The sequence below is a fragment of the Phyllobates terribilis genome, unplaced genomic scaffold, assembly GCF_046119375.1.
Source record: "Phyllobates terribilis strain yellow unplaced genomic scaffold, ASM4611937v1 Scaffold_3__8_contigs__length_932513732, whole genome shotgun sequence".
Classification (NCBI taxonomy): Eukaryota; Metazoa; Chordata; class Amphibia; order Anura; family Dendrobatidae; genus Phyllobates; species Phyllobates terribilis.
Window position 1 is genome coordinate 923,108,242 of NW_027362763.1, and position 22,939 is coordinate 923,131,180.

At 40.9% G+C, this 22,939-nt stretch overlaps 1 protein-coding gene across 3 annotated transcripts in view; it reads left to right on the forward strand.

Annotated features, from left to right (window-relative positions):
• The window catches only part of LOC141257809 (dihydroxyacetone phosphate acyltransferase-like), a 181,831-nt gene that overhangs the window by 142,394 nt on the left and 16,498 nt on the right, over positions 1-22,939 (forward strand). For all 3 annotated transcript variants that reach the window (XM_073672813.1, XM_073672811.1, XM_073672812.1), the window contains 3 exons: positions 2,087-2,224; positions 8,544-8,643; positions 20,343-20,436. In XM_073672813.1, coding sequence (XP_073528914.1) covers positions 2,087-2,224; positions 8,544-8,643; positions 20,343-20,436 — 332 coding nt within the window. The remainder of the gene's footprint in view (positions 1-2,086; positions 2,225-8,543; positions 8,644-20,342; positions 20,437-22,939) is intronic.

Sequence of the window (22,939 nt, forward strand, 5' to 3'; positions counted from 1 at the left end):
ACTCATGAAACCTGAAAAAAACATTTTTTATAAATATTATATACTATATAAAATGTTACACTACTTATGTCAGAGGCTTCATTCAGAGCATCTACTAGTAGTCCCAAAATGTAGTAATATTCTTCCCTTCAGAAAGGGAAATCATGGCACAAGTGTGAATTCAGCCTTATGTGTTTGCTTTTGCATTTGTACACAATCTGAGTATAGTATTTTTATACTAGGTGTTCTTCATTTGGTTCTTAAAACAATAGTAATGTGCAGTTTTCATATAAACAATAGACACATTTATTGGTTGGACTACAATATATTTTCATTCTTAGATACAACAGGAGTCAATCGTTTTTGGATCTTTTCTCCTCTTCTTCTTTTCCTAATGCCATTTAGCAAAAAGTTGGGTTATGTGCAGTTAGTATGAATTAATATTGACATATTATATATTTCAGGCTTTAGGACCACCTTACTGTAAAATGCACCCAAGATTAGACACTAGAAAAGAGAACAAACATATTCCCTACTAATTTATTATGTTGGTGCATGAAAGTGGAAGGGTCAATACCATATTTTTCATGGTCTAGGATAGAATTGGGAGGTAATAGTTTCTATCTTGGGTTAGTGTTTTTGCAGCATGTACATTATACACATACAGTTTTACAGCACACCATTATGGACACTCTACGTCGCACACAAACACTACACTGCTGCACGCACAGCATACATGCAGCCCCACTGCATCCTACACACTAATTTTATTAGGGAGTGAGTGTAGACTAGTTGTAGTGAGTGTAAACTATTAGGGTATGTTCCCACAATGAGGAGCCACTACGGCCCCGACGCTGCAGAACATCTGCACCACTTCTACCCTCATTATGCAAATGAGCGGACATACATTTGTTTTTTCACATAAGGATTTTCCTCATTGATGCAAGTCTGTGGGGAAAATCCACGTGTACCCGCAAGAGATATTGACATGCTGAGGATCTGAAAGACGCGCCGAATGTCAGTTTCCGCAGGTGCACAGAGACACGAAGTGGGCATGGGATTTCTAGAAATCCCACCACTATGCTGTAACATCTGGACACTGCGGGTTTGACGCTGCATAAATACGCAGCGTCAAAACCGCAGCAAATCCTGAACTTGGGAACGCACCCTTACATTTTGAGGTCTCTTTCAATGCTGTGAGTGATCACATGACCTGAAAGGTTCTTCAACTAATCAAGACCCTTCAGCATCTCTGCAGTGATGTGCAAGTTTCCAGACGTGTTTTCTCTCCTGCCCTGAACCGATCAAACAGACCAGTGTTGGGCTGAGAGAGAAGTACGGATCTGCACACACCTTGCTCTAAGTAATTGAGAAGGATGCTTATCAGGGTTATGTTCTATCATAGGAATTAATGCCCACTGAGAGCAGTTTTATGTCACTGATCTATCACCGGCTACCATTATATAGAAGCAAGAGCATTGTGATCAGAGTCTGCCCCCTCTGCAAAGCCAGAGGCACCATGTGAAATGTAGTCTGTATTAAGGGACACCTTTCAGAGGAGATGAAGGAATCAATATGACTAGGAACCCAGATTTGAACATCAACTAATCGTACAGTACCCAGTTCCGACATCTGTTTGCTCCCTTGATGTGGCCGAGCTTCACCTCTGTGGCCGACATCCTGAATCCAGCATCTCTTGGTCCCCTCTGTCGCTTCCTAGGACCTGTAGCATCATCCTACCACCCTATGGAGCAACATAGACGCCCCAGGAGATGCCTGCCCGAAAGTGCCAGTCACAGAAGTGAAGTCTGTATACCGCACATCTTTATTCTCATATCATAATCTAATGCATGCGTACACAAGGCATTCAAAAAATCTACTAATATTCTTTAATAATAGACCATCCTGTACATTATTAGCACCTTCTTAAAGGTGCAAAACAACTTCCAGTATGATTACGTATAATGGGTTAAGGTAAATGTTAACATCTTTAAATATGAAAAAATAATATCCAAACTTAAATGAAGAAACATGTTCATGATTTCATCACATATATTACTTTTTTTAGTGTAGAAATATGTAATAAACATATTTTTTTCCCTGACAGGATTTTGAAGAGGGTTGCCTTCTTCTGACAAAGTTAAATGTTATCAGCAGGACACCTTATGACATTTTTATGAACGAGAATGACAGTGTGTGTCAGTTTTTATATGGAATGCTGTATTCAGTACTTGAAGGATACCAGGTACAAAATCACATTAACTAGAATATTTGTATGTACATTGTACGCATACGACCATACCTTCTCCATATGATGTATGAAGCAAAAACGCTGAAGTGTTTTTGGATCCTCTCCAAATGGTTACCATTACTGAAAAAGCTTCAAGGGATAAATGTTTCATTTTCCCCTTTAGTAGCTAGGACTAATAACCACATCCAGTGGGTTTTTGTCAGGTGTCCATGTATGGAACGGACTCACAGCCAACAGTCATCTCTTAAGAGCCGCATTGAGCGCATGTATGGAGCAGGCTCACAGTCGCCAACCTCCAGTAGCTCCAAATGCTGCTGTTTAACTGCTGAGAAATCACTGCCATTGCTGACAGAGGCATTTAAGTGGTTAGATTGAAGGGTTGGGGTGTTTACTCATACAAAGGGAAGAGCGGACCCATGGATGTTTAGGTTCGTCGGATTCGAGCGAACTTTAGTCCAAAGTTCGGGTACCAGAACTCTACCCGAAGTTGAACCCAAACCCTATAGAAATCAATGGGGACCCAAACGTTGGTGCTGTAAAATGGTCATAGTAAAGGCTAGGGGGCTGCAAAAGTCTCTCTCTCCTCTAAAACAAACTTCTGGGAGAAGTCCGTGTTCGGAGTTCAGCATCGGACACTAGGTGTCTGGTCCGAATCCTGGGCTTTACCGTTTGGGTTCTCTCATCTCTACTCCTACATAACCCATTAATGTGATCACTAGGTGCCAGTGGAATACCTGCTAGCGGAGGTCTTGCTTCATGTCAGGCTGAGTTCCCACAAGTTTTTGATGCTGTTTATTTTCACTGTGCCAAAAACCGCAGCGTCTTACAATTCCAGCAAGGTTCTCAACATTAACTGACCTGCTATGCATCTTTGGAATCCACAACTTGACAATTTTTATTGTGGTAAATATGCCTTATATTTCCGTTTTTTTTCCGTAGACTTGAATCAGATGAGAAAATTTGCAGCCTAAAAATGAGTGTGCGTTTTCATTGCGTTTCTGCAGCGGAAAAACACACTAAAAACACCGGCAAGTCTGCACATGATTTCACCAATTAAGTTTTTTTTTTTATCAAAACCAAGTGTCAGGAAGTATCAAAAACAGGGCAACTTTATTTAAAATTTGACATAGCAAATAAACAAAAACACAGCGGAAAAAAACGCAATAAAAATACATGTAAAAAAAACGAACTCAAAAGTGCAATGAAAAAATGCTAATAACATAATTTACATGATAGATGCAGAAATGCTACAAAAAATCTGCAACCTCAAAAACGCACCAAATAATCATTGTGTGAACTTATACTCCTATGAATTTCAGCCACAGACAAAATAGTACAATACTACATTAAATATTAAAGTATTGCACTATATTGTGCAAGTAATCACAGGTTCATACAGGGCTGAAAAAAATGTGAAAAAAAAAATATTTTTTAAGTTCAAATCACCCCCATTTTCTAAATCTATACATTTTTCTAAAGCACAAAAAGCATATTTAGTATAATTTTTTAATTATAGAATTATTTAAACCATACCATAAACTCCATAAGGAAAGAATTAAAATGTCAAAATTGTGATTTTTTTTTTTTGTCATATTGCCGCCCATAAAAAATTGCAAAATATTGTTAATAAAATTGATAGCTTGTCCCTTAAAAACGAGCCCACACACAGCTCTATCAATAGAACAATAAATAGGGAATAGGTCTTGGAAAACAGCGACTGAATTCATTTTTTTCTCAATGTTGTGAATTGTTATAGAAAAAGTCAGATTAAAACAAAACACCCCAAACTTTAAAACATTAGAATTGTTGTAATCATGCTGAAATGGTGAATCAATTTATTACAAAAGTAGAAATGCTTATTTTCACTTTTTGATCCTACTTGGAATCATTTTTACAGTTTTTCTGCACATTATCTGGTAAAATAAATTGTGTCACTCATACAGTTATGCCAACCGGAAAAAAAAAGTTATGGCCCTCGTAAGAAGTTGAGGAAAAACAAAGACAGAAAAATGAAATTGGTCCAGACAGGAAGGTGCAGTCGAATTTTTTCTGTAAGCTTAAAATAAATGGTCACCTTTTTGTCAGAAAATCAGTTTATCCACGTAGCAGACGATGTGAACCACTGCTGTGTCAGAATCCAGAATAGTGGGGCGCTCTTCCTGAATAGGGCAGACCCGTTTGTCTAATTGCAGATAACAAAGTATTTACTACCCCAAGCTGCACACAACAGTGTTACGCTGCAGGCAGTGATAGAGCTGCATTTTCAGCTCTTTCTCACTTTTCATTTAGGAACAAAGAAATGTAATGATGTAAAAACATAGGAAGGGTTACAAAGCAGATGTAGACTGAAGCTCACCGGATCATTGACTACAATGGACTTTATCTAGTTGACACTTTGTGTCCAATTTTTACATGACGTGCAACACTTTTTATTCCGTTTTTTAAAAAAAATCAGACACAACACGGAAACTTTGTAGTCAACGGGCCTTCTGTTTACAACCTTATTCTACCAAATTCATTTTCCACATAAATTTCATTAACCTTCTAAAACAAGGAAACAAAAGAGCAAAGAGACTCAAAATAATAACTTGTTAATAATAATAATAACTGTTAATAACTAATAATAATTGTGAATAATAATAATACTAATAATAACTCTTAATAACTAATAATAATTGTTAATAATAACTTTCAATAACGACATCCATCCTAAACTATCTTTATGCCAAACCTCTGATGGAGAATTCCAAATCTTCATAACACTGATGTGCGTATGGAGTGGCCGGAGTAGATAGAAAGTAGAAACTTTCCAAATCTCAAAACTCCTCAAAAACGTTGAGTTGCCGCTCAATTTCTGCTTTGAAAACTCAGCAAAAAGACTCTGTGTGCACATATGCTTATAGTAAAGAAACCCATCTAAGGCCTTCTTCAGACGTCTATGATTTTTCATGTACTTAAAAATATGGACCATCACTGTTTTGGATCAGGGTTTGGTCAGTCCACTTATTTTTTACTGATGAAAAAATAAATTAATACATTATAAATAGTGTTGAGCGAGTATGTTCTATTAACCCTTTCGCCGAGTACGCTCGGGCCGAGCTCCGAGTATTTATAGCTGCTCGGTGATAAGGTTAAATCGCTCCCGTGTGCATGATTTGCAACTGTTTGACAGCTTTATTACATGTGAGTAATGTCTATTTCTTACACATTCCTCACATGTAATAATACTGTCAAACAGTTGCAAATCATGCACACGGGAGCGATTCAACCATATCACCGAGCAGCTGTAAATACTCGGAGCTCGGCCCGAGCATACTCGGACAGAACATACTCGCTCAACACTAATTATAAAGCTTCTTATATCCTTTGCAATGTTAATCACCGGCAGCACACGGATTGCACACTGATGCCATCAGTGAGCTGTCCATGATGTTCACGGACCCATAGACTTGTATAGGTGAAATTGATCCATGGCCTTGATCAAAAACAGACATGTGGACAGTCCCATAGACTATCAGGAACAGCTATGATGGAACAAGTACGTGACTCATGGATGTCTGTATGAGGCCAAAACTGGGCAAAAGCCTTTTTTCCTCCATATATAGTGGACTCCATCTCAGTATAATTACAGTTCTGGATATAAACGGATCATTAGACAGATTTCTTTGTTGACCTTTGACATATTTTTCCATAGTAATTAGACTACATTTTTTTTTTAACTAAATAAGCCCAATGTTGATAATTAGAGATGAGCAAAATGATTCAAACTACCCTGATCTTACTTTTAGTTTGGTCTTTTATGGCAGCCAGACAAATGCAATGTTCACTTTTGCGCTGGCAATCCTCTGCCTAGCATCTTGGTGCCACTGTGCCTTACTAAACCCTTACGACGTCATGATATCAGCCACGGAAGACCAAACTGGATGCCGGACTAGGATAGTTCAAATCTTTTTCCTCATAACGTCCACATTCTATGTGGGTACTGCTGTATTCCATTTATTAGTTTGGTTGCACGCTTTTGAATCTCAAGCTCAAAATATTTGATATGTGTTCTAACCAGTGATTTATAAAGTAACAGAACTCTGTTCCCTCTTAGTCCATCAATGCTTCTTTTGATACATCCTATGATCTTATAAGCCTTGCCAGCAGCTACCTGACACTGGTCGCTACAGTTTTTTTTAATTTCATGACTGTTTTACCAGTTTAATATATGACTTGTGTTGTCATCCAGGACCGTCAACTTATTCAGATAATTTTTAACAATTCTTAACTCATTTAACCAGTTTTGGTCACATTCAATGCAAACAAGTGCATAAAAGTAAGCCTGAGCATTTAGTGTCTGTACTCTTATTTTTGAGGATACTTTCACCAGTCCGTGAGGTTGACTCCTCTACAGAACATCCGTTCAGACGATAAATGGTAATTTATCTGATCGTCAATAAGTAATCACTGTCAATCTGCAGGAATGATATTTTATTAGCTCTGTATGGTTACTGCTAAGTCTAAAAGGTCTCTCTCTCTAGTTTGATCTTTGACCACTTGAAAAAATTCCTATGGGCCCGATTCATCATGACTGGGGTAGTTCACACTGGTCTTGATAAGGGGGTGTGCTGGAGTCATCAAGGTGCATGCCTCTTCATGAATGTGGAGCGTCATGTGACGTGCTAGAAATCTTACTCCAGTCAGGTACTGGAGTGATATTTCTGGGATAGGAAACACCACAGCTCGTTGTAAATTAGACAAGCTGTGGCATTCCAGCCCCACTACACCCTTGTCTCTCCCCTGCTCTAAATTAAAAAATGGCTTACAGAAGGACATAGATTCAAAAAACATCACAGAAAAAGAAACCAGCCTTACCAATACCAGGTCAGATTACTAATGCATTAGCAGGATGCAGGAGACCCCATGATAAAGACAGGGAGGTGCAGAATACCGATGAAACGACCACACACATACTTACCTAATTCATGGAGGGGGTGGTTGCACAGTATTAAAAATGCACACAGTTGAAGCTTGCATAGGACGCCAGTCACACAGATACATGTGATGCACAGTGTCTGGCTTACAGCGTATTAATGACACAAATACTATTAGAACAGACGGGCTGCCCAGCACTATATAAGTACACCCCACAAGGACAGATACCCCAATTCTTCCAACCAACACTAAAGTTCCTGGCTGCATCCTGCCTAAAAATGAAAAAATGTACAATAAAAAGATAGAAATTAATACATGAAGCATTGGTTGATATTTTGGCCAAAATACACAAGCTTGCAACCCACGTTAAGGGTCCTCATACGTGCGAGTCCCTATACTAACTTCAAAAATGGCTCACAGAAGGATATAATTTAAAAAACATCACAGAAAAAGGAACAGCCTTACCAACACCAGGTAACATTACCAATGCACTAGCAGGATGCAGGAGACCCCCATAATAAATGCGGGGGCAGCACAGGTGCAGAATACTGATGAAACAAACACAACCTAAATTCTTGGACAGGAAACACCACAGCTCATCATGAATTAGACAAGCTGTGGCTTCATGACCCCGCTGCAACCTTGTCCTTCCAAGCTCTGTCCATTTTGGCAGCAAAAGTTGCATAATTTTGCGCCTAAATTTTTGCGACTTTTCAAAGTTTTTATGCCAGAATTTTGTCATGAAATCTTTGATGAATTGAGCCTACATCTTTACTTATTAAAGAGAACTTGTCACCAGGTCAAAAGTGGACAGTTTTGCTCTTATTTTATTTCAGCTGCTCACCACAGTATTCTGTTTTTTTGTTTTTTCGTTTTTAAGTTCACCATGCAGTTTCAGAGATTTGAGAATTTTTATTTAGTGTAGATTTTTATGGTCTTTAACAAGGAGATGTTGCTCACAGGATCCTCTAGGGGGCACAGTCTATAGGTTTCTCTGCATTATTAACCTGTGAGCAATGCCTCCATGCTGAAAACCATAATAAGTAGCACTAAATAAAAAGGTGCATATCTCTGCAACTTTGTGGCGGATTAAAAAAACAAAAAAAAACCTCAATTCTCAGGGGGAGCAGCGGAAAAAGCTTAAGAGCAAAAACTGGTGACTTTTTACCCAGTGTCAGATCCACTTTAACAAAAACATGTTTCCTTTATTAGATCCGTGGATTTCAGCTGCCTAATTTCTATGTGAGTAGATGAAGTTCCCCATAACTTCCTCAGGCCACTTCATCTATTCGCCTATTAATAGGCTGTAAATCACTGCACCTTCTTTTCCTCTTGATTGCAGGATTAAAAAAATATATCAATATATAATGTTTGAATTTTTGAGTCATTTTCACAGTTGGCCTGCACATACATACAGCAAAACGTAGCTGAGAGTTTCACGGATAAGCAGTATATTGCTGGAGTGAGAAATTATGTCTTTAAACACATTTTAACAGGTATGTAAAAATGTTCTGATTATGTCTTTTGTGAAATATTTACTATATCATGATTTCATTTCTGTTGCAGTATGCCAGGCTAATAGTCTTGAAATGCTATTTGGTTGCAGATATAGGGTTAAACTGCAGGTAAAAAGTGTTTAAATCTTGTGTAGCTGGCTTACTGGAGAAACGACTACGGGGAAAAAATTATGTTTTAGTCTTCCTGCAATCACTCCCTTTCAGTCATAGGGCCATGTAGGGAGGAATTGCAATCATTATGTCCAAGAACTGATTACTAGTGTTGAGCCACCCCCGTAGTGTTCGGGTTCGGTTCGGTTCGTCGAACACCGTTAAAACCAATGGCAGGCAAACAAAAACACATAGAAACACATAGAAAACACATAGAAAACACCTTCAAAGGTGTCCAAAAGCTGACAAACTGCTCAGAAGACACAACTAGCACATGGAAAAGTGACAAGTACATATAGTCATGCGAAAAGAAAAGAGGTGGAGGAGTAAGAGGAGGAGGAGACACAGATATAGGCATGTCATGCCCTTCTAAAATCAAGAAAGGCTGGAGTAAAAAAATCAGCCTACCAACACCCAGACGTCGTGACAAGAAAATTAAAAAAAGAAATATCTTTAGGTAGAATGGCGGTTCCATTCAGAACACTTTCCTTACAAGATGTACTGGTATCCCCGTTGGGAGTCATGCCAAAAACGGAACCCAATACATTCAGACTAATCCACCATTTGTCATATCCAAGGGGCAGGTCAGTAAACAACAACATTGACGCGGAACCAAGTACAGTAGTATATACTGTACCTCCTTTGAGAAGGCAATCAGGCAGGTCAAGAAGTTGGGAAGGGGCACCCTAATGGCCAAAACAGACATTGAGGGGGCATTCCGGTTACTTACTACCTGTGCCTCCGAATAGTGTCCGCCTATTGGGCTGCTTCTGGGAAGGAGCATACTATATATATGGCTGTTTGCCCATGGGGTGCTCCATATCCTGCTCACTATTTGAGGCGTTTAGTTGCTTCCTCGAATGGGTCGTCATGGACGTTTCTAAGGGGGCACATATTATCCATTACCTTGACGACTTTATATGCCCAAAAGATTCGCCACTGTGTGAATACACGCGGTAGTCCACCTGTGAGAAGGAGAGAGCTGGAGGGAGAGTGGACACCACAGAGCCGATGGGTTAGATGGAGAACGGAAGAAGGAAAGAGGGCGAGGGAGGTAAAGGAGTATGGTGGAAGGCCGACCTGAGCTGCCCCATGTTCCTGCTGGGCGGGGAACAGCCCTGGGAAGAAAAGCCGCTTGCGCATCCCTTTGAGGTTACGGGCGCGAGTGGGCAGAGGGACTACGCTGGAGTGCGAAGCCGACACGGCCAGGCCGTACCTGCCCGTGCGACCTCCGTGTCACCGGATTTGTGCCAGAGACACAGTGGACCCTGATGGCCAGCCCCCCTCTCCCAATACTGGTGCTTGTCCGCTGGTGGGTCGAGACCCCCCGCGGTGGAGTCAGATCTAAGCTCTGTAATTTAAATTGGCTCTGTAATTTGAACGAGTACACTTTAAATCCTTTTACAGGGATCTATTGGAGGGCAAGTCTGGTGCCAGCAGCTGCGGTAATTCCATCTCCAGTAGCGTCCACTAAAGCTGCTGCAGTTAAAAAGCTTTTATAAGGATCGAGCTTGGCGGTCTTCCGCAAGGCGTGCTACCGCCAGTCCCAGCCCCTTTACCTTGGGGCGCCTCCGCGATGCTCTTGACTGAGTGTCCTGGGGGCCCGAAGCGTTTCCTTTGAAAAAATTAAGTGTCCAAAGCACAGGTGGTGTAGCTTGCTTAACAGCTGGGCTACTCCGCTGACTAGCAGACACTGCTACTAGGCCCAAAGTATTGCCTGGGCTAGATGCAGTTAAAAATTTGTAATTAGATCTACAGGCGGTGTAGCTTGCTTAACAGCTGGGCTACTCCGCTGACTAGCAGACACTGCTACTAGGCCCAAAGTATTGCCTGGGCAAGATGCAGTTAAAAATTTGTAATTAGATCTACAGGCAGTGTAGCTTGCTTAACAGCTGGGCTACTCCGCTGACTAGCAGACACTGCTACTAGGCCCAAAGTATTGCCTGGGCTAGATGCAGTTAAAAATTGTTATTAGATACAAAGGCGGTGTAGCTTGCTTCAGATGGGCTACTCCACTGACTACCAGACACTGCTACTAGGCCAAAAGGATTTCCTGGGTTAGATGCAGTAAAAAATTAGAATTAGATACACAGGTGGTGTAGCTTGCTTCAGATGGGCTACTCCACTGACTACCAGACACTGCTACTAGGCCCAAAAGGATTTCCTGGGTTAGATGCAGTAAAAAATTAGAATTAGATACACAGGCGGTGTAGCTTCCTTCACAGGTGGGCTACTCCGCTGACTACCAGACACTGCTACTAGGCCCAAAAAGATTTCCTGGGTTAGATGCAGTAAAAAATTAGAATTAGATACACAGGCGGTGTAGCTTCCTTCACAGGTGGGCTACTCCGCTGACTACGAGACACTGCTACTATGCCCAAAAGGATTTACTGGGTTAGAGGCAGTAAAAAATTGTTATTAGATACACAGGTGGTGTAGCTTGCTTCAGATGGGCTACTCCACTGACTACCAGACACTGCTACTAGGCCCAAAAGGATTTCCTGGGTTAGATGCAGTCAAAAATTAGAATTAGATACACAGGCGGTGTAGCTTCCTTCATAGGTAGGCTACTCCGCTAACTACGAGACACTGCTACTAGGCCCAAAAAGATTTCCTGGGTTAGATGCAGTATAAAATTAGAATTAGATACACACGCGGTATAGCTTCCTTCACAGGTGGGCTACTCCGCTGACTACCAGACACTGCTACTAGGCCCATAAAGATTTCCTGGGTTAGATGCAGTAAAAAAATAGAATTAGATACACAGGCGGTGTAGCTTCCTTCACAGGTGGGCTACTCCGCTGACTACCAGACACTGCTACTAGGCCCAAAAAGATTTCCTCGGATAGATGCAGTCAAAAATTAGAATTAGATACACAGGTGGTGTAGCTTCCTTCACAGGTCGGCTACTCCACTGACTACCAGACACTGCTACCGGCCCAAAAGGATTGGCTGGCTTAGATGCAGTAAAAAATTGGTATTAGATACACAGGTGGTGTAGCTTGCAACACAGATAGGCTACTCCAGTGACTAAAAAACACTGCTACAGGCCCAAAAGGATTGGCTGAGCTACATTTCGCCAAATGCTGTGAAAAACTCTTGCACAGCACTGGCACAGACCTGCCTGGCCAAAAGTGCTATGAACTGCTGTAACCTAGCCCTCAAAAGGGCTGCAATTAGAACTAGTCCCTACTCCTTAAACCTATCTCTCTATGTAACTGGAAATTCGCTCGCAATTCACACAGTTATACTGTATAGCGCCCACAGCAGCAGCGGTGGCGTCTAACACACAGCTGCAGCAGTGAAAAAATGCTGGCGACGGGGAAAATGGCTGGGTCTTATAGGGCAAGGACATGTGACATACACAGCTAATGACACATGCCCTTGCTTGTGTGAAAAAAAAGCACTTTGCTGCGTGTGTGCGCTGCTGATAGGCTGACAGACTGCACCGCCCCACTGTAAATGCGGGAAAGAAAAAAAAAATGGAGATCGGCATTATTTCTGCAGAGATCCATCCCCTGCGCCTCCCCCCGCCCACTCTACACTGAAACTGTCTATTAACATTGATTAACAGTATTACTGTGAAAAAATCCAATAACGCTTTTGGTGCACGAACAGTTATCGAACATAACCTCGAACAGCCGAATTTTTTGCAAATCGTTCGAGTTCGTCGAACGACTCGAACACCGCCCGAAACAGCTCTAATTTGAGATTGGCGAACAATTCGAGTCGAACACCGCTCATCTCTACTGATTACAGAGTGCTCAATGTACAGTGAGCAATGAATGCAGAGGCGTATCCAGGTGGGGGCAGGCAGGGCATCTGTCCCGGGCACGGCCGACGGGGGTGCCATCGGGCCGCTAATGCGGTGGTCAGAAGTGTCTCCCTGGCGGCAGCATTTTGCTGCTCTCCATGCACTGGGATTTGACCATTCTCTGAGACAGCTGTCAAATTGACTGCCGGTTCAAAGAAATTGCAGCGTTCCTGCTGCCAGAGATCAATTGTACTCACTTTTTTTCAAAGTGAGTACAATTGAAGCCATAACCGACACTTCCGGGTCAGGGCGACGTCAGTAGCGTGATCAGGTCATGTGATCACGGTGCTGACGTCACTCGCCTTCTCTGCAGAGGAGAAGATGACAAGTCACAACGTTGGTGGTAAGTGCTCCAGCCTCTAATGGAACTGAAGACACCAAAGATAACTGTAATTTGAGTACACAATTTGGGGGGCTAGGAAGGGATGGGTGGAAACGCAATATGGGGAGTAACAGTGGGAGAAATTTGAGTTCCCAATATGAGGAGCAAGGGTGAGATGGGGGGGCATGTATGAGTAAACAGTATGAGTAGGGGATGGGTGCAGACACATGTATGGGGAGCAGGGAGAGAGAAATTTGAGGACAGTATGAGGAGCCAGGAGGCTGGATGGGTGCAGACACCTGTACGGGGAGCGGGGGGGAGAAGTTTGGGGAGAGAAATTTGAGGCAGTATAGGGGGAGAAATTTGAAGACAGTGTGAGGAGCAAGGGGGCTGGATGAGTGCTGACACATGTATGGACAGGGGGGAGATTAGAGGACAGTATGGGGAGCGAAGGAGGGGAAGAGTGTGGACACAGTATGAGGAGTGAAGGGAAGAATGCATGCAGACACAGTATGGGGAGCGAGGATGATGGGATGGGTGTGGACATAGTATGGGGAGTCGGGGAGATGTGTGAGGAGGCAGTATAGAGTGAGGGGTTAAATATATGAGGAGACAGTATGGTTAGCAGGGAGGATGTGAGAGAAGACAGTATGAGGAGGGAGGGGGAAATGTGTGAGGAGACAGTATGGGGGGAGAAAAGTGTGAGTAGGCACAGAATAGAGACAGAGTATTGTGTGGGGGTGGGGTAGCATGGGGGGAAAGTGTAAGGGCACAGCCAGAATCAGACAGTATGCCAAGGAGGGGGAGTGTGATGAGGGGGCACATTATAGAAGCTGGGCCCTATAGGGGGAACACAGTGTAAAGAGGGGGCCCAGTATGGAAAAAAGAGGGCAGTTTCGAGGGCATGTATCATAATACGAACAGTGTGTGGGTCATATTTTGTGCAGAGAATATAGTGAGGGGCAATTATTTATTCAGGGGCTCAGCATAGGGCAGATACTTTTATTCCGGAGCATTATAATGACACTGCTTTTTTTAAGGGCACCATGTGGGGATATGGTGCAGAAGACCGGTGAAGATGGAAGTCTGCAGAGACGAGCTGTGGCTGTGAAAAGTCATCATAGCGTCTGGACAAGATGAAGAAAACTGAGAGAACAACAACGTCATCTACAGTGGGGTGAAAAAGTGTTTGCCCACTTCCTGATTTCTTATTCTTTTGCATGCTTGTCACACTTAAATGTTTCAGATCACAAAACTAATTTAAATATTGGACAAAGACAATAGATGTAAACATTAAATGCAGTTTTTAAATGAAGGCCTTTATTATTAAGGGAAAAAGAAGTCTAAACCTACTGGGCCTTGTGTGAAAAAGTGATTGCCCCTTAAGCCTAATACCTGGTTGGGCCACCCTTAGCAGTAACAACTGCAATCAAGTGTTTGCAATAACTGGCAATGAGTCTTTTACAACGCTCTGGAGGAATTTTGGCCCACTAATCCATGAAAAATTGTTGTAATTCAGCCACATTGGAGGATTTCCAGGCGTGAACTGCCTTTTTAAGGTCATTCCACAGCATCTCAATCAAATTAAGGTCAGGACTTTGACTAGGCCACTCCAAAGTCTTAATTTTGTTTTTCTTAAGTCATTTAGAGGTGGACTTGCTGGCGTGTTTGAGATCATTGTCCTGCTGCATAACCAAGAGTGCTTCAGCTTGAGGTCACGAACAGGACATCATCCTTCAGGATTTTTTGGTAGACAGCAGAATTCGGGGATCAATTTACCACAGCAAGTATTCCAGGTCCTGAAGCAGCAAAACAGCCCCAGACCATCACACTACCACCACCATATTTTACTGTTGGTATGATGTTCCTTTTCTGAAATGCTGTGTTACTTCTATGCCAGATGTAATGGTACCTTCCAAAAATTTCAACTTTTGTCTCGTCAGTCCACAAAGTCTTTGCGATCATCAAGATGTTTTCTGGTAAAACAGGCGAGACTTTATGTTCTTTTTGCTCAGCAGTGGTTTTCATCTTGGAACTCTGCCATTGATGCCATTTTTGCTCAGTCTCTTTTTTATAGTAGAGTCAAGAACACTGACCTAAACTGAGGCAAGTGAGGCCTGCAGTTCTTTGGATGTTGTTGTAGGTTCTGTTTTGACCTCTTAGAAGAGGCGTCACTCTATTCTTGGGGTTATTTTGGTCGGCTGGCCACTCCTGGGAAGGTTCATCAGTGTTCCATGTTTTCGCCCTTTGTGGATAATGGCTCTCACTGTGCTTTGCTGGAGTCCCAAAGCTTTAGAAATGGCTTTATAACCTTTTCCAGACTAATACATCTCCATTACTTTGTTTCTCATTTGTTCCTGAATTTCTTTGCATCGCAGCATGATGTCTAGCTATTGAGGATCTTTTGGTCTACTGCACTTTGTCAGGCAGGTCCTATTTAAGTGATTTCTTGATTGAGAACATGTGTGTCATTAAATAAGGCCTGTGTGCGGCTAGGGAAATTGAACTCAGCTTCCCAAAAATGTGATAAACAACAGTTAATTTATGTTTTAAAGGGGGGGGGTAATCATTTTTTCATGCAGTGCCCTGTAGGTTTGGATTTATTTTTCCCTTAATAATATAGACCTTCATTTAAAAACTGCATTTTGTGTTTATTTATGTTATCTAATATTTAAATTTATTTTGTGATCTAAAACATTTAAGTGTGACAAGCATGCAAAAGAATAAGAAATCAGAAAGTGAGCAAACACTTTTTCACACCACTGCATAAGGTACCTGCTGGTAAATGTTGTTTTGTGATACGGATTTATTCTCATCAGTACTGTGGTTCCTGTATGGTCCACAGACTGATGATTACTGATAGCAACATCTTCTATTATCTCCTTACCATTATTAAGGATGTACTGGAAGTTGTAGGTTCATGCAATACAAATTCATTCTATGTGACTGCAAACTTCTGAATTCTCACAGCGCACACTGCACGCTGTCAGGATTCTCTGGTGCCAGCAGTGAGAGTGGGAGTTCACAAAACTGAAAATGTGCAATTTTTGCCATTGGCATGGGAGAATCCTAAAAGTTCCATCAGTTATCACATGGCCAGGACCAGGGGACTTCGGGAAAAGGACTGGCCGCACCAGGACTAAGGGACAATGTTCAGGCACTGGCCACACCAGGGCCAGGGGACTCTGGGAACAGGACTGGCCACACAGGACCAGGGGACAATGTTCAGGCACTGGCCGCACTGGGACCAGGGGACTTCAGGAACAGGACATTGGTTTCACCGGGATCAGGGATTAGGGACCAGAACACTGGCCAGACTGGGACCTGGGGACCTAACATCTCACTAGTAGGGGAGACTACACAATAATGTATGCTTCTACTTTTTTTATACAAGATGCCTCCCAGCTATTGGCTGGGAGCCATCTTGCAGCTTTACTAATTATACTAAATGCCTCTCAGCTACAAGCTGAGTGCATTTATTATATACTGTGCGCGCACTGCCCTTTTAATAGCAGGGGAGTGTGGATACTAGGCCCTGCCAGGAACTTCGAGGGACAGGGAACACACCGGGGACCATGCCGGAGCAGTGAGTAAGCCTGCTTCCCTGAATGAAGGGGAAGGGGACACCATGCAAGGGCGCCAGCCATTGCGCTACAATTTTCTCCTTGTAGCCTGCTACACAAGATTATCCTTATATCTAGTAAATTCGTAAATAGCATTTCTGAACATGACATGTTATCTTTAAACCTAGGTTAAGGCCTTATGCAGACAGCCATGTTTAACGCATGTGTTTTAGCCATATTTTTCACGAAAACAATATGAACCCAGTATAATCTATGGGGCTGTTCACATGTATGTGTTTCTCACGGAACTTGTTTCAGTGCAATAACACAGAGATATGTCCGTTTTTTTTCCTGCCAGCGCGGATGGAAAATATTAGCACAATTTTATGGGTCTGTGAAAATCAGCACACGGGTGACATCAATGTACAATGCATGTTTTGTACATGGTTAATATAGCAAAGGATATGAGAAGCTTTGTAATATATTTATTTATCCATACGTGAAAAAAACTGATGACAGACTGAACAAACACTGAGGGCAATCTGATCCAAAACCTTAGTGACAAACGTACCTTCTTTTTGCGTATGTGGAAAACAGTTATGTCTGAATGAGGCCCAAGAGTGTATAATTTCAGGCTCGCATTTTCAAAAATGGAAAACTATCGGCTTGGCCCTCTTTTCATTCGAATGGAACAGAATTGCGATATAAAACCAGCACACAGAAAGCAGACCTTCTTTCCAATCTCATTTAACGCCCTTCCCACAATGACCTCTATAAACCTCTCACTTAGAAAGCACATTGCTAACCGATGCTTATCATTCATAGAATATAGGATATAAATGTAATCAAAAATCAAAAAGAGATTCTCAGATGCTTCCGTCTGCATTTTAAGTTTCAAAGAATGTCACCTATAATAGTGATTGAGGCTTTTCACATGTCTGTGATTCTTCTTCATTGATCATGCAGTCCTCACATGAAAGCGGAGACATGTCTGATGTCGATCTAAGTGTCGGATCACAATCACCAATGCAAGTCTATTGGTGATTGGTGACGCAATCTGAGGGGGTCTGATTTTCACGGACTGTTGTATATGAGAAAATAAGGAAACCATTTTTTCCACATACGAGAAAAAGTGATGAAAATAGGACTGAGCTCTGATAAAACTTAAATGGCACTCTGATGAAACTCTTATGAAAATCACTGAAGACACTTGGTCCGTTTTTCTTTTACGTGATAAAAAAATGATGTATGAATGACGCCTGATCGTCATTGAGATAACAACTGCGTGACAGTGTGGCAAATCAGGGATGTTCATGGGCGGAGCCGATTTTTATGGCGCTAACAAGCCGGAACCCCGAACACGAACCCGAATTTGAAATGCCGAACAAATTCGCTCAACACTAATGGTAACCAGCAGCTGATATAATAACATAGCGCACTTTTCATGCTGTTTAAAATTAAAAACTGTCCAAAAATCACTCCTCTTAGGCCACATTCACACATTCAGTATTTGGTCAGTATTTTACATCAGTATTTGTAAGCCAAAACCAGGATTGGGTGAATAATGCAGAAGTTGTGACTTGTTTCTATTATACTTGTCCTCTGATTGTTCCATTTCAGTTTAAAAATACTGATGTAACATACTGACCAAATACTGAACGTGTGAAAGTGGCCTTAGCCATGTAAAATCTGGGAGACTGTTCTGTGCAGAGCTTAGACTCAGGCCACGGCCCCACTATCAGTATCTGGTCAGTATTTTTCTCAGAAGTGGGTGATAAATGCAGAATTGGTGACTTGTTTCTATTATACCTTTTCTCTGATTGTTCCTCACCTGGTTTTGGCTCCCACTCCTGAGAAAAAATACTGATAGTGGGGCCGTGGCGGCACACTGACAGCAGGTATCGGCGGTGGCGGTGCTACTGCTGCTATTAGCGGCTGCCACATTCTTAAAACTTCATATGAATTTTTTTTTCTTTTGTGTTACACTGTCCATTGCTATTACCACATTTTCTTTTACTATACATTTTGTGCACTATAATTAACTTTTGACAATCGTTTTAACCCCAATTATTCAACCCTTGCCCTAAAGGATGTAATTAGAAATGCTAGGTAGGTCGGTGCACATACAAAAAGTAAAATGTGGCAGCAGGCCACAGTATAGGTGCGGCATATACAGTTGTCAAATTGGACCAAAAAACAAGTGTGCAAAAAATAGACATGCACATTTATATTTTGTTTTTCTATTTTTTCAATAAAATTCAACCCGTCTCCCCATAAATGACAAAATAAAAAAATCCTAAGCAGCTAAATGACCAGAAAGCCAGCACCTGCAACAGGACTCTGTATCAATGTGGCGTGTACAAATGTAAAACTTGACTAGTAAAACGTGCAAAAAAATAAAATTGTTTGCAACCTGCCCACATTTGAGGTAGACATTTGCACATAAATGTCTGGATTTTTATAAATTTTCTTTTATATTTAAAGGGGTTGTCCGGTGATAAGTCTGCAGTTACTCTGTGTGACTGCAGACGTATGAATCCCCCCAGCGCAGGCACTGTTCGCTGCTGGGATTCGCTGGTATACGTTATACATACCCCGGCCCTTCACTTGTATGGAGCGAGGCCACGCCCTGTCTGATGACGTGGACGGCGAGTAGGCGCGTCCGACTAGAAGGCGCGACCTCGCTCAATACAAGTGTATGGAGAGCGAGGTCACACCCATTGGCCGGGGGTATATATAACACATGCATACCCTCCGGTCCCGGGTCTCATACTGGCGAATCCCAGCAGCGCACCGTGGGATAATGGGAGAATGTAGCGATGCGTGTGGGGTTCTCAATGCCCCTTTCCCTCACACATCATTCAAACAACACTGTATCTGGACTTAGTTGGTAACCTCATTGGACAGATGGGAGGCCCTTTTTGATCTTTTTGATCATGTCTTGATTATTTATCTGTGGCTTTATCTTTTTCCTTTTCAGTATATTGTCTATATAGCACCAGTTTGGCTTTATGATTGTTTAATTTTCACATGTATTTTGTTTCCCTGTTATATGTCAGGGCATTACCTGTGATGTACACTGTTCAGGACTGAAGCTATATATACTCTTTAGAGATGTGCCTTGAGCGTATCATTGGATGAAGGTTTCCAAATATCTTATGTATTTAAATGTGTCCAGAAGTGTAATATCTGCATAGGGTTGTTTTGTCCCTTTTATTGACCTTTGGTGATTGTTCCAAGCGCCGCTTTGGTGAGGGATGGGTTTTTGCCTGAGTATTCACCCTTAGTTTAGGCTGTTTTCTTGGGGCCATATTTGGCTGTTTTAATTGTTTTTATTGGGTCATTGTTGTCTATATTTATGTACTAATAAAGGTTTGATATTACTACAATGTTTATCATTTTTGGGTGGCATCCCCATTTATGCATATCTCTGCTTTTTTTGTACTTGGCTATTTATATGCTTTGGGTTGATCCCCCCTAAATATTAGGGTGGTGCCCGCCATGTTTGCATATAACCTGCAGTGCATAGTGCCTGCACTAGGGGGGATTCATAAGTGTGCAGTCACACAGAGTGACTGCAGACTTAACACTTTTGACCGGACAACCCCTTTAAGAAAAAAAATAGTCTGGTTGCTCTACAGATAAAACGGGGATTTTATCCAAACAGCCAGTAAGTGATACATCACCAGAATCAGGGTCTCTGCACCTACATCATGACGCTCTCAGATGGAGTGGCCAAAACCTGCTGACAGATTCCTTTAAGCAAGCTTAAAAATAATTTCACTCAATGAAATTTAAATATTTTTTAACATATTGTATAAATTTGCAGGAGCCACCAAATGCTTTGATGCCTTATCTTCTGATTTTCTAAGAAATACTCTGGCATCTTTGGTAGAGCTGGGGATTGTAAAAGTCAGAAAAACGTGAGTACATTATTATTATTATATTATATGTGTTGGCATCTATCTTTATGTCCTTTTTTATTTAAAGTTTTATTTAAAGTACAGTACATTTGTCTATCAAGTTATCTGCCGGTTCATAATACAGATTTTCAGACTTTTGTAGCAAAATAAAAAATGAGAGAATGAAACCCAGAACTCTTCTCTCAAGGAAGATAAGGAGAGAATAGAAGAAAAGAAAAAGAGCCCAAAAAAGAAGAGATTTATAGAGTCTAGAGATCAGGACCAAATGCAAACAGTCCCCTATTAAAGAGGGATCTTTAGTCCATCATTCCCACCTTTTTTGTAAAACCCTTAACAGTAATATTGTATTTTTTGCCAAAACTTATATTGAAGAAAGGTATTTATCTTTATTTTTACCTTAAGCAAGAATAAAAAGGATCTTGATTCCCAAAATGGTAATATAGAACCCTGAGGTTCTATGCCTAACATCTTCATTTCAATTTTTTTTATCTTTAACCCCTTAAAAATTAGACCAATTTCAATTTCTTGTTTTCAGTTTTTCTACCCTTCCTCAAAGAGCCATAACTTTTTTCTTATCTTATCGCTTTAAGGACAGGTACAGCTAACCGTGTAATCTCTCATCTGAGAGAATCGGGTCGATAATGGCAAACACACTCTTATAATTTATTTTACTCACTTATATAGCACCATTATTTCCACCACGCTTTACAGACATTATTATTATTATTATTATTATTATTATTATTAAACTCTGATCAGAGTGTGATCCGATTCTCTTGAATGTTGAGGAGATGGAGAAAAAATATCTCCATCTAGTCCATTCTATCAGTCCGTGGAAATTGGACTGCACTCAGATGTCATCCAAGTGCGGTCCATTGGTTTCCACGGGGTCTTTGACTTCCATGGCCGAGTGCAATCCGAATATTAGATCAAATTCGGGCATGCAGCAATCTTTTCCTCGGACTGACACATGCACAGTCCCAGAGCATAACATTGGTCTGGGTGTGATTTGATGTTTTGTTGGATTGCACTCGGACTGATAATACAGTTATCTACACTTGCCCTAATGATGAAGAAATTCTAATTGCGGTGACATGGTGAAAAAAACACAATTTTTGTCATTGTTTTTTGGGTTTCAGTTTTATCACATTCATTATGCAGTTAATTGGCAACATAATTCTCCAAGTCAGTACAAAGAGACCAGACATGTACAGTTTTTACTATTTTAGTGGCTTAAAAAAATTGGAGCTATAGAAAAAAAATTGTTGGTGATTTCCCATTTTGGTACCATTTTCGCTCTTTACAGCATTTAACATATGGATTAAACATATGGATTAAACAATATTGTATATTTAAAGATATGACTTTTTCTGCAATATTAATATGGTTTTTTTCTCATTCTAACTGAGAAAAAGGAGGATGATTTAAATTTGTATGATTTTTATATATTTTAAAAAACTGTTTCAATTTGTCTTTTTTTTTTTTAGTTTTTCACTTTTTTAGTCTCCATGGGGAAATTGTGCCTGTGAATGTCTGATCGTATTACAGTATTTCAGTGTATAGCCCTTATCACAGTCTCCTATGAAGATAAAATATCTTTATAAGGATATGTACCTCTATAGCTCTGTATTTGTGATACAGAATTCCAATTCTCCTTAAAAGACAAGTTGAAGGCTAAGTTCCCTTGATGAGTATTTGCAGTGTTTTTGATGCTGCATATTTTTGATGCACAAAATAACGCAGCGTCTTATATTTCCAGGAAACTGGATAGGATTCATAGAAGTCTTATGATAACTCATTAGCAGGTCAGTTTACACTTTTATGTAGCGAAAACTGACCTGCGGTACGTGTTTGAAATCCGCAACTTGTCAATTTCTCTTGCGGTAAATATGTGTTACAGACTTTCCCCACAGACATGAATGAGATGGCGAAAATCTGCAGATAACAAACTCAAATGTGTTGTAGTGCTTTTCCGCAGTGGAAACCTATTAAAAACGCATGTAATCTGCACATGACTTTATTAATAAAGTTATCAAAGCTAAATAAAAGTTAATTTCCAAAACAAAGCAGTTTTATTTAACCCTTTCACAACCCTGGGATTTTCCATTTTGTATTTTCGTTTTTTGCTCCCCTTGTTCCCAGAGCCATAGCGTTTTTATTTTTTGGTCAATATGGCCGAGTGAGGGCTTATTTTTTGCGGGACAAGTTGTACTTTTGAACGACATTACAGGTTTTACCATATCATGTACGGGAAAATGGGGAAAAAAATTCCAAGTGTGGTGAAATTGTAAAAAAAGTGCAATACCACAGATGTTTTTTTTTTTTTTTTTTTTTCACCACGTTCACTGAATGCTAAAACTGACCTGCCATTCTTATTCTCCAGGTCATTACAAATTCGTAGACACCAAACATGTATAGGTTCTTTTTTATTTAAGTGGTGAAAAAAAATTCCAAAGTTTGCTAAAAAAATTAAATAAATGGCGCCACATTCCAAGACCCGTAG